The 17,472-nt window shown below is 41.1% G+C and overlaps 1 protein-coding gene across 1 annotated transcript; it reads left to right on the top strand.

Moving 5' to 3' along the window:
* Positions 1-7,978: 7,978 nt before the first annotated feature.
* On the top strand, positions 7,979-17,039 carry alpi.1 (alkaline phosphatase, intestinal, tandem duplicate 1; the record flags this gene model as incomplete). The annotated part of the gene is made up of 11 exons (XM_083970518.1): positions 7,979-8,072; positions 8,811-8,936; positions 10,522-10,637; positions 11,729-11,903; positions 12,739-12,911; positions 14,040-14,174; positions 14,264-14,339; positions 14,703-14,841; positions 15,062-15,246; positions 15,505-15,621; positions 16,765-17,039. The coding sequence occupies 11 exons, from the start codon at positions 7,979-7,981 to the stop codon at positions 17,037-17,039; spliced, it is 1,611 nt and encodes a 536-aa protein (XP_083826644.1).
* Positions 17,040-17,472: the final 433 nt, after the last annotated feature.

A 17,472-nucleotide genomic window follows, 5' to 3' on the forward strand; every position in this document is an offset into this window, starting at 1 on the left:
TAAAAAATCCCATCAGTAGGCTAAATATGATAATCATATTCAACATTTAAAAGTTACAATGTAATCTGACTTAGGTGAGTCAACTCTGTTCTGCCTGTAAAGCAAGTCCAAACTTGGCAAGGTAGCCCACTAGGCTGTGTGATTCAAGGCTCATGCCTACATTTCTATTATAAAAAGAAGCAAAATAACTGCTTATTTCCCATCTATGTTTTAAACCCTGTAGCTGTCAATATGGTCACAAAGAGTTGAGCCTTGAAGGAGGCCCTTATTGGTAGCTGCTGACAGGCTGGTTCACAAACTTGTCTACATTTCTGCTCACATCATAAAAAGCTCTCTGACAATGATAAGACCACAGTAAAACATTCCTCACTTGCTATGCTGCTGCTAGTTTCCTTTCATCCTTATCCGAGCACATGTCTACAGTGTCTGTCCTCTATTGTGCATTTTGTTACTTGACAAAAACAACAAGGGAGAGTTGCAGCTGTGAAAATGTAATGCTCCATGTAGTGTTAACTAATACCACTGTATTTGAAATACCACACCTTTAACAGTGTGCATAATAGATCGTTAAACAGACATTAATTTTAGTCTGCAGTATCTATGAGTCATTCAACCAATGTTGTTTCTGGGAAACAAACAAAACATAATTATTTTTCTAATTATTATTGCAACTTAAATTTCAATTATTTTCCCATCTCATCTGATGGGAATAACTGTGCAAATGTAATACTTCCATTTGGTTTGTGGGTATTTTTCTTGACTTAGGTTGGAATCAAAAGTGGTATTGCATGCAAAACATTTCCATTGAAACCAATTCTACTGGCACTGCAGGGGCTTCAAAGAGAAAAATTCTTCCTCATGGACAGCAAAGCTGTACCTTGCACAACCACACACACACACAGCGCATAAAAGTGCATTCGATTAAAATAGTTGCTTCTCATTCCTTGATGGGATTTATGAAATTCTTCAACTGAGATGAATCATTGCCTTCACACACCAACGTCAAATCATTCCAAAATGGATTTAAGAAAGATTTGACAATGTGTTCATGAACAAAGTTGTAAACAAAAGCCTCAAACAACCTGTACCCCTCTGGGATACTCCACCGTCACTAAAATATCAAACTTATGTACCAGCTTTTGCATGAACTCTAGTCATTATTCATATCTTAATGCCACAAACATCAAAGACAAGGCTTCAGACGGTTCACTAAACCCTTTTCCCAGCCTGAATATTTCTTTTGCCCATTTTCATGTTAAACAACAAGCATCTGGAGACCTGGGTTGGGGGCAGCTGAATGCTTAGGTGTGTGGAACCAACAGAAATGTTTTTAAGGAAGATGCAAAAATCTCTTTCATGCTTACTCTTATATCACATTTTTAGTGAAGAGAAGAACAGCAGAGTCCATGCTGATGGCTCTATGAGGCTGTATGAGCTGCTCAAGCTATATGCTAAAACATCTTATTGATAGCACATCAACATTTAGTAATTAGCACTCCTGTTCTTATTTCATTGATGGTGTTACATGAGGAGTTAAAGGATTACTGAAGTTATTGAAATTCATCCTGATGGGGACATGAATGCCTGTATCAGATTTCACAGCAATCCATCCAGTGGTTGTTTAAAACATTTCACTCAAAACCAAGAATGTGAACCTCATGGTGGCCGAATGTGCCAGTCCATTTAAAGGATGTTAAGCTATTTTGCAGGATAAGTGAAAACTCTGACCTACTAGATGTGCTACAGGGAATGTCACCAGTATTATCACGACACAGTGAATATTGGTACCAAATCCTTGGATGGATTACCATAGGATTACCATACCACCCATCCAAGGACATCCAAGGTAATGTGTAATCAAAAACCATAAAAAATATTCTTAATTCTTCCAAATCATGACATAATTGGTGGGCCGACTGAGCAACACTTCCATTTCTGGCACAAAACCTCTGCAGTAAATTCTAAACAACCAAGAATTTTCCTTTTCAAAAATGAGCTCCAAGAGCAGTAAGAGTTCATGAAACACAGTGCAATGTGATCTTAAGTAACAATACACTCATGGCAGAGTGATCAGAATTATCAAGGAGTTGTGCTTATTTATGATGTATTCAGTTACAACCTCCAACATGATAACAACAGTCAAGAAATCTTTGCAAGACTTTAAAGTGAGTGATTAGGTGAGTACTGACTGCTTAGAATAGACTAAACAGTTAGCAAACATACAGAAATGCTGAGACATAATAACATCCATTCTAGATCAGTGAAGTTTGTGACGCCTGGATTGGTGCCTGGCCACACAAGTTAAATGGTGATATGATCATTTCACTAGCCATTGTTCAGTAGTAACATGGTCAATTACTCATCTATTGTGAAATAGATAGAGAGATAGAAATAGCTCAAGAGGACGATGCAAGCGGGGGAAAAAAAGGTTTCTGTTGTTGCAGCGCTTACTGGTCATGTTGCAGTTCATGCAAATTACAAATTGAACTGTGCTGCATGCAGCCTCCTAGGTGGTCTGGGGTGTTCCCCAAGAAATGTCAACTGCATGGCTTATTGATAATCCATGCATGAATGTGTGACCCGAATGCCCGTTTGTAAATGTAAGTGAATGGCTCTGAACTATAGCTAACCAGAGAAGAAGCGGTGCATCTCACAGCTAAAAGGCTGTGTCTGGTCAGTGCCTGGCAGACGCTGAGGGCGCTGAGGAGGATGTTGTTGGATAGAGGCCTGCCTAGGAAAATAAACCTACGTCTGACCTCAAGCGCCAGTTACGGAGTCTCCTCACCTCATCACCTGACACAATTTTCCCCCCCACAAGCATGAGCACCGCTCCTGGGTGGCCATGCAGGAAGAGGGAACTCTCTTTGGCATCCTTTCAGAGGGGAAAACAAAAGCTATAAGGAAGAAGAGTAAGACTCTGAATTTATGCTGACTGGACTCCTTCATTTATTAACATGCATCCTCTTGTCCTCCATTTACATTCCCTCTGACTATAATAAAACTGATTTAGGAGCCTTTTTTTGCACATTGTTCTTGCTTCTGCCCGATCTTGTCCAAGGGCTTGCCAGGTAGGCAAATACCAGCTGGAATTGATTTGTTTTGAATGATACTTCTGTATGCCGTAGGAGTGGGATTGCCCACCACCCACCTCCCCTCCTCCCTCCTCCCTCCTCCCTCCCCGCTCTCTTGTTCTCCCTCCCTGAATCTTTCTCTGCATGTGTGATGGCCTCTGTAATGAGGGCTCTTTGATGTGGAGGAGATCTAGGGTAAGCAGAGTACTTAGTTGAGTGGGAGGCGAGGAATGCGAGGCAGGTAAAACTCTTGTTTTCTCCCATCAGACAATGCTCACCCATCCTGAATACGAATGCATCTCTCTGGATTTTCACAGTTTCACTCTCCATGTGCAACAACGGTTTTCGTTCAGCGTTTAGCTCATTAGCACAAGTTTGTTCTCACATGGTTGTCATTGTAATGTACACCATAGAGTAGACACACTTGTTTATTCCTCTGCATTCCTTAAACCCTTTGTCCCACTTTGGCTCCTCTGAAACCTCGACATTTCCTGCAGCAAAAGCCCGAACCTGTGTGAACTGCTGACAGACATGTGTCCACAAAGGACTCAGAGAGACAAACACTTTGAGTCGATGCCTTGTGGAGAAAAAAAGATGGGCAGCGAGGGGAGAGAAATGGGTCTGCTCTCTGATTTGATGGATATTTCTGACGCAAACCGGTAAAAAGGTGAGCGCCGCTGGTAGTGCAGATGCTTGTGTGTGTGTGTGTGTGTCCAAAGAAGTGTGTTTCCCCCTCCTCCTCTGCCTCTGCCTCAAACAAAAGATGCAAGCTTATGCTACAAAATGGTAGTGGTGGAAAGAAAATACATTTGTTTTCCATCATTCATTTATGACTTCTCTGGATACCTTGGAGGTGAGAAACTTTGCCAGCCATTGTTGCAGAAGGACCTACAGTGAGGTGTTGTAAAGCAATTTGTAGGCATTTGGAGGAGCAGGAGACACAGAAAAGGAAGTGGAACGCCAAGAAGAGGAAAGTGGAGAGAACTATTACAGTGGCAGAAAAGAGAGATAAGTCTGACAGCTGAACTGATTTTAAGGCTCAGAGGCAAGATGATGGTGTTGATAAGCTTACTCCTCCTCGCTGGATGTGGCCCTGCAGGTGAGTCAGAATTATATATTTGGGATGTTCCTAAGAGGGCGAGAAGGAAGGCGAAGGTTTGCAAACCAACAGCCATATGCAAAGATTTGATGTGGTCGCTCTGCACCCATGAAAGCATTTTTTTATGATGTGATGTCAAATGCAATATATTCTTCAATGCTCACAGTAAAACTGGAGCTGTGACTTTACTGCAATTTACTTTTTTCCATGTTATGACTTGTAGGTCTGAAGGCAGACTTAACAAACTATCCACAATTATTACACATCACAGAGAGTTTGGCAGACATGTTTACACACACGCATACACACACACCGCTCTCTCCACCCCCCACCTCCTCTCCCTCTCTGCTTCTTACTAGACCAGTCTCTTTAATTTACTTACCACTTCACGTGCGTACACGCTGACACATATGCTATAGCCTAATTAGGATAAACTCCATATTTCCTTTATGAGTCCAATTAAAAACTAAGAGGGGCCGTTTCTCAAAGCTGTCAGACTGTTTGATGTTGAGGTGGCAATCTCTTCCCGGAGCTGCTGTGAGTCGCTGCCTTAAGTTGGGGTGTGGGTCTCTGTACTTTACTTCTAATTGTCCCCCAATTGAGTTGCATGCCTGCAGTAAAACCTTTTATGACTGTCCTTCCAACTATTCAGAGAGGGGATCTCAGCTCTTCACATAAAAACCAGTTACATCATTTATGGTGCCTCCTTAAATTGAACTAGATATAGTCTTCGTCCGTCTTGTGGATGTCACTCTGAGTGTATGAGGGAACTGGGGCTCATATTTGTGATGAGGCCAAAATAGATCACAAGCATCATTGCAGGCGATAGTTTAATTGTTCCAGCAGAGCTGTCTCTGTTTTGATTGTGTGTAAAATCTGGCAGTCTTCTCGTGTTTTCCCCCCTTTTGTCCCTTCTGGATGTCTAAATCTCTTCTTTCTTTATAATATTATATCAAACATCAATTACTTTCACCATCAATATTGCTGGCCCAGTCTTTCCTCTTCCTCATATCTGAAAAAATGCTGTTGAAATATATCTTTTAAGAGTCAGGGGAAAGGATTTTGCTCCGTCTTTGAAAATGTGGATGTGTGGTCTGGCACCACCCACATGTATATCCTCACTTTGACAACCTGAACCTAAACATTTCCCTCCACAAGTTGTAGCCTAGACCCCAAATCTGGCTAACCACTATAATTTACAGAACCTATAGGTTAAAGAATCCTGGCACGTTAAGAGGAGAGTGAAGGAAAGTGGAGGGGAAAATAACATTTGTAATTTACTTGTAGTGGAGTGACTGACTCAGCGTCCAGATGCTTGAATGAGGGGGTGCTTTTATGTGTGAAGAGGTAGGTGTGTGTCTGTAAACCAAGTGTATATTTCAACATTCTTTAAAAAGATTTGTTTTGGGTTCTTTACAAATCAACCTTGTAGTGTAGCGTATGGCAACCCCTGCTAGGAACCTACCTATAAAAAGTCATGAATATACACATATACTTCCCTTTACATGGCTGATCTTGCACATTTGTTGTTATTATTAGACAGTGAGCACTACAGTAGATGGTGATGTGAGGGAGAAATGGAGAATCATATGCTACTGAAATCAACAGACGCAGTTGAACTGGAAAAGGCTGTGATTACATGATCAGTGTCAGTGGTTAAACCACACTATGTCCCGTTTTTCCATTTTTCAGTTGTTTTAGGGATTTTTTACCGTAACAAATTGGACAATTTTCAATATGATTCAAACACAGGACGTCACACTTAAACATAGTTAATCTAATCACAGTTTACATTTGTCTTTACCAGCCTGGATCTTACAATACATACATGTAGACAGGTTTTTTGTTTTGTTTTGTTTTGCCTTCATTAGACATAACAGGTCATCTGTTTATGCACAACACACAGTTAAGAACGCCCACCCTCCACACAACCCCCCATTGTACAGTTTCCTTTGCTTCGTGATCTCAATAGTGAACACATAGTGAACACATATCACCATCTGTTACACTATAAATATCCCATATACTCACTCTCTATTGGAAGGAAAATATGTTTTTTTTTTCTTCTTACCAGCATGTATCTTGTTACCGCTTCTCCATGCTTCACTGTTTTCCTTGGTGGAATAAATAGATGTAATATGCTTTTGTTTGATAACTGCCCCGTGGTGAACAAGTGATTTTATTTTTCAATACATAGTCATATCTGTCATGTACAACCTTTGAGTAAGAGACCAGATCAGAGGTACGGCATTCACTTTTAGATAGTGAATGCTCTATTACTGAATTGTATATAAAGTACGGTATACATTTGGACTAGAGCTCTTAAACAGTTGCGCTTTGCTTTGTTTTTGTTTGCTCCTTGTTTGCTCCTCTAAATTCCCAGGAGCTCACTGCCTTCCCATGAGCATTCAAGCTTGCCATATAATCAGCCGACAAAAGCGCCTAAGTACCTTTCAGTAGATGGATGATCCATGCTGAGACCTAAAACAGCCACCAGGTGTTTACACTTGTCATGCAGGAAACTAATTTGACTTTCCCAACATAAGCGAGACTTTCTCTCAGGGGCGAGCCCATAACAAATGGACGGACAGACAGGCCTCCACAAGTTTTCCTTGCTCTAACACATAGCTGCCGGTATTTCCAGTTAATGTTGTGTGGGCTACATCATGTGAGGCCTCCTTCCCCAGATTGCTGCTATGATTTTATTGCAGTCTTGATTAGGCACATGTGACTAACTGCAAACCCCTGTTGGCAACGGGTGAGTGGTTGGCAGAAAGCACAGGTCTTCCAGAGCTCTGAATTGTAACGAGATTCAGCCTCGCGGGTTCAGGAGGCGAAAGAGCCGCTCGCTGGGAATTTGATTCTTCTGGTCGTGTGGAGCAAAGTTGGCTCAACTCACCTCATTTCACACATTAACTGTTGTGTTTGCGTAGAAGAGAGACATTTTCATTCTGCAGGCGGTCTCCACTACCTCACGAAAGAAAAATGCTAAACCCACTTTACTTCCCATGGAAAAACAGCCAAGTTGACTCGGAGAGAGAGAGAGCGAAATTATTGGGGTCTTTTAAATGCAAACAGTTCAGAGGAGGGGAAATGAATATATGACAATTTTCCTGACATGGAGAGCAGAGCACATCAAGACTCAATCATGATATACTCAAGAATAGGTTGGACCTTGTTTCCTTCCCTCCCCTTGGACTGTTTTTTTCCAGTGTATGGGGGGAAAAGAAATGGAAAGAGACATGGTTATGATTTGTGTCATGATGGGTGCCAACACAAATTGGGCAGCTATTTTTTTTCTCTCCCCCATTTAAGGGGCTGCTGTATAAAGAGACCTATTATACATTTACCACATCAAAGGAACATGTAAATATCTATCGTGTACACTTCATGGAAATGAGGTACAACTATGCTGAAGAAACCTTTTAAAACAATACGGAGGGGGGGGGGGGGGGGGGGGGGGGGGGTGCATGTGGTTGAATCAAAATGAGTAGAGGGGCTGGGATGCTCCAGCACTCTTGTGTGGTCCATGCTCCTCTGTCTCTTCGCTCTCCCTCTCTCCCTTTCCCTCTCTCTCTCTCACCCCCTTTGCTCTTCCTCCCTCTCTCACATTGCCTCTTCCTCCTTTTGTGGCTCTAAGCCTATGAGCTGTCGTGGGCCCTTCCTTACTACACACCCAGCGGGGCTTTAAAAAGGAAGGGCCAGAGGTCTCAGCAGCCACACACACTCTCTGCCTGTTGGTCCCGGCGTACTGCTCTGAAAACCGACTGTGTCAACCTCTCCAACCTCCAGGTTGCTTGGATTAGAGATGCAGACGCCACATCGCAGGGCCCCAAATCTCCTGTTCATCCTCCTGTGCCCCACCCTGCTGGCTGTGGGCTGGGCTGCTGTGGAGAGCCAAGGTGAGGACATGACAGAGAATCATTATTGCTGCCTGCACGGTGTGGATATTAGTGGCACTTTGTGGGCAAACGACAGGACGCGCAGAGAGACTTGAATATGTAACCTCAACCTGGGAAAGGGTGAGTGTGTACAGTGAGGACAGACTGTGTTTGAGAACGTCAGCTGCTGTGGTCCAGGAGCACGTACTCAGGTGTGTAGGTGTAATGGAGGGAATGTGTTGGTGCAGATGCACAAAAGCATGTGTGAGTATATTTTTGCCTTGTGTCTACCTGTTTATACAGAATGTGGTGTGGACTGTTTGTCTTTCCGTTGTTTTGATGTGTGGCCGGAGAAACGTTCCTTTTAGACTTCCTTCACTGTGAGCTTCTCAGTGGGCATGGACAGACTGAAACCAAAGTGTCCTCTTGGCTGTTTTTGTCATTTTGACACCTCTGGAGGAGCCCCTTTTCTTGTCTACCCTGAAGGCAAAATACAATTCACAGTGGCAGAGAAAGGCAGAGAAAGATACATGAGCTTGCAGACACCCACCGACACACTTGAATTCACTTGAAGCTTCTGTGCACTGGAGCTTTACCAATCCACACCATGCAAACAGCGCACTCATACTAAGCAGTGACTATCACACACATGCCTCACTCTCTACCTGTGTAGCCTCTTAAATCCACTCTGGATCCATACATACCATACTCCCCACGCACTCATCTAATACTCTATCTTTGTGTGTTTCCATGGAGCAGCACTGTATGAACTCGAGAAGGAGCCAGCTTATTGGGATGCTCAGGCGAGGGCAACACTGGATGCTGCACTGAAACTCCACCCTCGTAATCACCGGGCCAAGAACATCATCCTCTTCCTCGGTGACGGTAGGTCATGCTATCGTTGTGGAATCCATCACAGAAAACATTCATTGTGGGTGAAGTCTGACAGCTACTGAATGACAAATATGCAGCATATGAGCTGTGAGCGTCTTCTGTTACGGTGTGTTTGCTGTGCCCAGAATGGATGTAGGGACAGTGGCTTGGACAGTGGACTGTGTATGAGAAGTAACTGGATTTGTGGCAGCTCAAATGCTTAATATAAATTACATTTACATTGATTTAGGCAAAGAGCTGTGTGACAACTGACTGTTTATTTTACTAATGAAATACATTTATTTAAGTAGTTTTAGTTTTGTAAGATAATCATTGCTCATTCCTCTTAGTTTCAGCATTTTCCAGCTCATTGATGTGGTTCAGTTTTATTTGTAAGTAAACCCTAAACATTATATTACAATGTTCGACTCAATTTCATCAGATGGCCAGGAACCCTATTCCAGATTAATGTTATTGCTGAAACACACTGATATACAACCTCTTTTGTTGCGTAGAGATGAGGACTTGTTGAACTTTGAATGACATTTTTAGGAACCCAGGAATGGAGGTGACAATTAAGGTGGCAATGGTAATTAGTGAAGGGTGTTATGTCGCTCTGAATGTGCTGACATGCCACATTTCTCATGGCTCCTTTTCTCGTGTAGTCTGGCGTTCACTAACTTACACAGTAAGGGATAAATGTTGCCAGTTGGGATACATTTCAATTTAAATTTGACAGGAAAATAATTCACATTAATTCTCACATGTGTGATATATTTACAGCTGGTGAGGCATGAAAGTAATCTTCTGAGGAAGAGATTTTGGAGCATTCTCTCCTGTTAACTGCTTGAGTATCTGTTTTAAATCAAACCTTCTTAGTCACATTTCTGGGTGGTCGAGGCTGAGTTTTCTTTGTGCATCTCTGCTGTAATGCCCGGCTCAGAGCCTGCTCTTGGTTTACAATGTGATATTTAAAGCAGAGTAAAGTGATCACAGTAACTTGAGTTTCTTATACTAGGACTTTTGAAGTTAGGGGTGGGAGCCTTTAGTTAACCACAGAAAAATGGTTCATTAAAAAACAGATCAAAAGGCATGAACTGTATCTTTTTATGGAATATATGCTATTGAGTATAGCAGGACCTTTGTGTCTGTTGATGATAGATTTTCTACAAATAATGGTCCGAATAGTTGCCTGGAAGAGTCAGCCTGTGTGACGATTGTGTTTGAGAATGTGGTTTTCCTTAGAAAACCACTGCTTTAACTGCCCCGTTCATTTGCGGATCCAGTTGAGGTTAATGATCTTGCCATGTTTTGACTTTGTTTGCTGAGAGAATTACTGAATCAGTGTTTTTTCTCCAGTATGGCAGCTACACTCAGAGATTTTCAAACATGGAACATTATAATATTTCTGGTTTGGAGTCTAATAACCCAAAACTGGACTGTTGATTCAGTCACTGCTGAGTCTTAGAACAGTTTACCTTTCAAAAACATCTTCAGATTACAAAGACATACTTGGATGATTACACCATTTGTATCTTTAATATGTCAGATATCAATGCTTATCAGTAACCCTCACCTGGAAATCCCTCTTTCCCAGGTATGGGTGTGTCTACAGTGTCGGCAGCTCGAATCCTACGTGGTCAGATGGCAGGTGCATCAGGAGAGGAGACCATGCTGGCCATGGACACCTTCCCATATGTGGCCATGTCTAAGGTGACAACACAACACTGACTTGTTGGTCATCAGTCTTTATTCAGTTATTCATGGTTTGGACTGCAATTACTGAGCCAGGCAGGTTTCATCATCCAGGTTCAGCTGAGTTTTGCAAATTATTTCCCCTTTCTCAGAAGCACTATTTTTATAATCAGTGTTTTTGTCCGCTCTGGTCTACTGAGTACCTTTTCCATGCGCTACATGCATCATTTAAAGCTTTTTGATTTAAATAGCCAATGTTTTTTCACCATTCGCCTTTTGGTGCCTCGGAATTTTAATCTTAATAATAGTATTGAAATAAACATATTCATCAACCTTCTGTACATGTCCCTGGCCTGTTAACAGTTGAACATTTATTACAGTATATTGCTTTTTAATAGTGAAAGGTTTGACCATATGCATATTATCGGATTTATATTGGATGATTTAAAAGAGACAAAGTAATTAAGACAATGCAAGTTCATGCATTAATGTGGTTGTTGTTGTAAATCAGTACAACATGAAGCAAACGAGAAAGAGTTTTAGTTAGAAACAAAGAGAAAGACAGCGGTTTAGTGTTTGTGTCCATTTTTCACATGCTTTGTTCTCTTAACATGTAACATCTTGCCACATACCATCCTGCTCTCTTAACGTTAAAGAGCATCAAGGGATTTGGCTAAATCAACACTTAAACAGAAAATGCTGACACTGTGGTAAAAACACATTTAAAGTCTTATAAAAGTTGAATTCATCCTTGTGGCCAAGCATAATTCAATGTCTTTAGCGTCTCTCTGTTCTAGCCTATAATCAAACAAGATTTTTTATATTTGCTTATTCAAGAAAAAATGCACAATTTTCTGGTTGGGTTAATGTTGTAGACCTTTCCCAGGAATATACTCTGCCCTTTGTACAAGACTAGTTTCATTCAAATGAACATAGTGACAGTGTTTGGGATTAGCAATGTCTCCCCGGCTTAGTGGCTCTCAGGTTTCCACACTGTTTGACTGGCAGTTTTTCTCTGCTCAAACAAAGAGAGACATTGCTCCTTCTAGTTTAACTGTATATTTATTTTGGTGCTGTTTTTAAATAGTGTTTATGTTTCCACTCCACAGACCTACAGTGTGGACAAACAGGTAGCTGACAGTGCTAGCACGGCTACAGCCTACCACTGTGGGGTCAAGGCCAACGCTAAGACAGTAGGACTCAGCGCTAATGCAGTGGCCTACGAGTGTAACACCACCTTTGGAAATGAGGTCTTCTCGGTATTACGACGCGCTAAGGCACAAGGTAAGTAGAATAAATAGTTGGGCTAAATCACAGGAGGGCAGTGTAATGGAAAGGTGAACAGGTTCTGCATTACATTCTTATCTAAAGATACACACTGACCACTACCTTAGAATAAAATATAGTAAAACAATCATCTAAGCATGTTCTCTGCTACTTTATTGTCTCCTCCAGGTATAGTTCAGTGTTCAGATCTGCTGACTGACATACAATATGTATACTGACCAGCCTTGTGGTAATGGGCAATTCACAACATGTTATTTGTGTGGACATATACTCATTATGTACAACATTACATATATTACATGTTATGTTTGTTATGAGAGTCATAGATACAGCAGCTATAAATACCTTGGTTACAACATGTTTATGAAGCACTGGAGTGTTTGTTTAGTGTTTTCTATGAAACTGCAAAGTTTGTATATTTTATTAGAGGCAGCAGGAAAGTTAAACCTCCTTGGTTGGAGCCCACAAAGCTGAGTTTTCAGAGGGCAAGTTCATTTGCATTTTAATTGAATTATTAACCATTTGAATCACAAATACAAAATGCTTTTCTACATTTCTGTCTTATTTATTGCTGTGGCAGCAGGTTTATTAACTTTCCTGCAGCGTGTCAAGTTCTATGATTAACTCATTTCCACTACTTCCTCCACTGGGCTTCATTATTTGGTCAGAAAAGGCTTCAGGAGTGTGGATACGCACACTGAGAACTTAACAAGTGCCATTATTTCTTCATTCAGACCAGTCTGTGTCTGAGAGATCTTTGAAAAAAAAACTATTCATATGTGTTTATTTGTCAACCATTTTATGATTTGGGTGTGTGTCTGATTTGTTCCAGGTAAATCAGTTGGTATTGTGACAACCACCCGTGTCCAGCACGCCTCCCCAGCTGCTGCCTATGCACACTCTGTCAGCCGAAGCTGGTACAGTGATGCTGATCTTCCTGCCATTGCCCACAAACAGGGCTGTGTCGACATTGCCACACAAATGGTCACCAACTTTGACATTGATGTATGTGAGAGCAATTTCACTTGGCATTTTTTATCATTATTAAATAAGATTTAATTCAAGTTCCATTTAAGAAACAATGTGTTTTATACATTGTTCTTATCTAAAATAGTATATTAGTATAATAGTATTTTATTTTCATGTTCAGATGGCTAATGCAATATCATTTACTTGATATTGTTTACAAGTTATTGAGAGACATTATTGGTATGTGACTCATTTTATTGTCAAAGTCCAATCAGTCCACAAGGACTGGTCTGGTTAAATGATTGAAGACAGTACAAGACAGCTGTAGAATAGAGGATTGGCTGACAAGGTGCAAGGGAAAAAAACAAAACAAGAACAGGATGAGGCCTTAGAGTGTAATGCAGGCAAGGTATGTGTCCAAGATTTACATTCATTTTAAAACAGCAGAAATTGAAATGAAATGTACATTACAAAAAACATTTCATCCTATGCTGGAGGTTGCTCACACTTGCATGATTTCTGGTTCGCACATTTAGTTTTATAGCACATCACTGGACTAGATCTACTTCATGGGTTCACTTTAGGCATGCACACTGCACTAAGAATACAGACTGTGTATGGTCTAAATTTAAATGTGGTGAGCCTCCACAGCATAGTATTTTCTAAGTTACAACTACTACACAAATAAACAGAGTGTGTAATCAAAAGAACTTTGCATTGTGCGTACCTCATAACATCAATTTTGCATGCTGCTCTGTGGTCATAGCTTGTAACACTTATTATTGTGCTATGATGTTTTCATGTGCTGTCAGAGTGCTCTACTTTGTTTCAGCTACAACAATTAGCTGATGAACAGCAGCTTTCTTGTATAAAAGACTTTTATAAAAGTGAAACAGTTTTGCCAATTGTTTGACATGGCTGCAGTACAATGCAGCCTTTTTAAAAATACAGATGTAGAGATCCACAATGCAGTATTCATCATTCATGGGTCTCATGTCTAATGTCCACATAGAATGATTTTGATTTACACATATCTGATGGAAAATTAATATAGTTAACTACTTTAAGTAACCCTTCTCCTGTTTTGTTAATGCCTTTAGTCTGTGTAATGATTTAAATGATTGAATGATTGAATGATCCCATTATGTCTGCTGTACCTTTAAGGTGATTCTGGGGGGAGGGAGGATGTACATGACACCGAAAGGTACCCCAGACCCCGAGTACCCTACCTCCAACTCTCGCAAGGGCGACCGCAAAGACAAGAGGAACCTCATAGACGTGTGGCTGAAGGCTAAACCAGTGAGACTATTTAATATGTAGATATCACTTACCACGTCTTATAAAGATAAGCAGTCACAGATTCACATATCCTCTCACTTGTCTTCCAGAACAAGAGGTCGCACTATGTTTGGCACAGAAAGGACTTCGATGAGATTTCTGCTAAAACTACTGACCGGCTTATGGGTGGGTATAGAGATATGCCAACACACAAGGTTGTTGTATAAAACACACCCTGACACTGTACACATGATACACAAGACAGAGACAGTTTGTATCTTAGACATTACCCAGGTATTGATAGATATATTTCTTATCTAAGTTTCGAAACCTTATCAAGGGCTTTAAACAAGAAGATTCCGGTAAGGCCAACTTTCATCTTTACAACCGGTGCGTCTAAGTTGGCTGGTACTATCAAGCCTAGCTACAACCATAAAATAATACTCTTTCTTCTGATTCTAGTTTGGTCTTTGGCTTTTATTCTTATGTTAACTCATTCTGTATTGTGTGTGTTCTGCCTTCCTTCTTTTTTTTTGTACATGATCCCAGGTTTGTTTGAGCCAAAGGACATGAGATTTGAGGTTTTCCGGAACAGCTCCCGAGATCCCTCCATTGTGGAGATGACAGAGAAGGCCATACAAATCCTCAGCAAGAATCCCAAAGGATACTTCCTCTTTGTGGAAGATGAGTATTATATGAACAGCCCTTTGACTTGAAAAACTCATCGTTATCATATGTCAGTCAATGCAAAATTAAATCCTTTATTTTTGAGAAAAGGTTGATTTAAAGATAGACTATATCATAATTGATATAAGTTGACAACAAGCACAAACCACTTGTTACATCCAAACAAAAGAAAGAATTGATGGACTAATTCACTTTATTTGTGGTTTCATAGCACGAGGGAGAATTGATCATGGCCATCATGACGGTATTGCCAAGCTGGCTCTCACAGAGACTGTGATGTTTGACCGAGCGATTGAGCGTGCTGCACAGCTAACCAGAGAAAATGATACACTGACTGTGGTCACTGCTGACCACTCCCACGTCTTTACTTTTGGCGGCAACACACCTCGAGGGAATCCAATCTTTGGTAAGTCTTAAATTCAGAAAGTGCAGGGGGATGGAAATTAAGACACAAGCCATTCATGGAAAATAACAGAAGTTGCCTAGAATTACAAATGTTTAGGCATTTTTATATGGGGGTGATTACATAATTTCTAAGATTGTCATTATGTAACTTGCATTTTTCTTCGAAATATTTTTTTGTCTTATACGTACATAAAGACAAAGCAAATAATACCCTTACCAATGGACTATTACTCATTCTGTCTACCATTTTGCTATTCAGGTCTGGCACCAAAGAAAGCTGACGACAGAATGCCTTTCACCAGCATCCTGTATGCCAATGGCCCTGGTTATGTCCACATAAATGGAACCAGAGGAAACATCACAATGGTGGATTTCTGTGAGTACAAACTAATGCCTTTCAGATGCGGCACTGGTCTGTGCTGATGTGTGTACAGACAGCGTGAACTGATGTGGTTAAGGCTGACTCATGCCTGTGTTTTCCTCTGGAAAGCAGAGATGAAATATGATGTTTATGGCACCATGCTGTCTTCTCTTGTGTTCTGTGCACAGGCGCCATTGTGCGCATGTAACTGTCCTTTAAAAGGCTGTTTGTGTTTCTTTGTGGAACAGTGGACAGCAATGATCTGGGTCCTCCCTCTCCTGTTCTGCACCACTCGCTTTAGTCGTTGCATGAGTGTGTATACTTAGGACACTAAGGATGGAATATCTCTATCAAGGGAAAAATTACCCCCAATTTTGGCTTTTTGAACAGGACTCACTTTATATTTTTGGAACCAGTTGTTGTGTCTCCAAAGTGCACATTCAACCCTGTCTGTCACCTACAGAAATGTGTGATTACATGTAAGAGAGTCATTTCTACAACTTTATATATCCATCTGGAGAATCACTGGAAAGGACAGCATCTGCGGTCTCATAATGAGTTGTTATTTTCAGAGCAGCAAAGATATTATTAGTGAAAGAGAATAAGGGCTTCCAGCAGACTGTTGCAACAGTTTATACACATTACTACAAAAGTAACCCTTATCTAGAACAGACAAAAGGACCTCATCAGGTCTTTTTTTTTTTTTTTTTTTTTACATCATAACTACAGGACATTTTGACTCTGACAGCAATGTCAGTGTCTCTGACAGCATAGTTTGTTTTTGGGTGGAAAGTATATACAATCTTTCGATACACCTCACTTTAGAAAAGTCAGGCAGTAAATGCTGTAATTTCATCAAAAGGGCTTCAATTACCTTTTGGGTTTTGAAAATGTTGTTATTAAGTTGAACCAGGTGAATTACACAACATTTGCCAATCAGCGTTTTGCGGACAAAACAGCCACAAAAACAGCACTGAGGCAACTGTCGAGTGTAGCCTACTCTTAAAGCTATCTGAAGATGCTCTGCTCTCTGAAGAGGGTGGTGTAGTATGAACCAACAAAGGGAAGCCAGTGCAATCTCTTGAAACAGCAATGCTAAAAGAAGTTGTCAATGTCAAAAAAAATATTTATTTGAAAGCTCTGTTTATTTCTTCCCAGACGATGAGGAGTACATGCAGCAGGCTGCCGTCCCATTGGATGCAGAGACACATGGTGGAGAGGATGTACTTATCTACGCCAAAGGCCCAATGGCTCACCTGTTCCACGGGGTGAAAGAGCAGAACTACGTGGCACACGTCATGGCCTATGCTGCCTGTTTGGAGCCCTACAAAAATTGCCCTCCGCATGGCCACAATCATACCTCAGCTGGGTGTGTAAAGACACCCTCAACCTTTCTATTCGGCTCACTTGGCCTTCTCTGGTTGTTCAGATGACCCCCAGACACCCACAACAAAAAGGGCACACTCACTCAGAACCATTGTATGCATGCAGCAATACAGACTCTTGCACTAAACATTCACACAGGCGCACACTCTCACTGTATGCACACAAGCTGGCCAGTCAGAATGCAGGGATAAACATATACGGTACCGTATGAGATAACTGAAAAATACTCACACTCCCCAATTACATCCACATCCACATCCAGCATGTGTTATCTACTGTGCATGCAACACACAGGCTTAAACTCACACCAGATCTCATTTCAAGTGCATACTAACAAACAGGCAGCTTTTGCAGGCTAGAACACAGGCATGTAGGGATTTAAATATCCATGCAAAGATTAACATTAATTCACGTGCAAGCAGATCTTGAAGAAACACTCCATGCTGTAGCTTTCATTGCAGAGGAGTCAGCATCGACAGT

This window comes from Trachurus trachurus (assembly GCF_905171665.1).
Source record: "Trachurus trachurus genome assembly, chromosome: 4".
Classification (NCBI taxonomy): domain Eukaryota; kingdom Metazoa; phylum Chordata; class Actinopteri; order Carangiformes; family Carangidae; genus Trachurus; species Trachurus trachurus.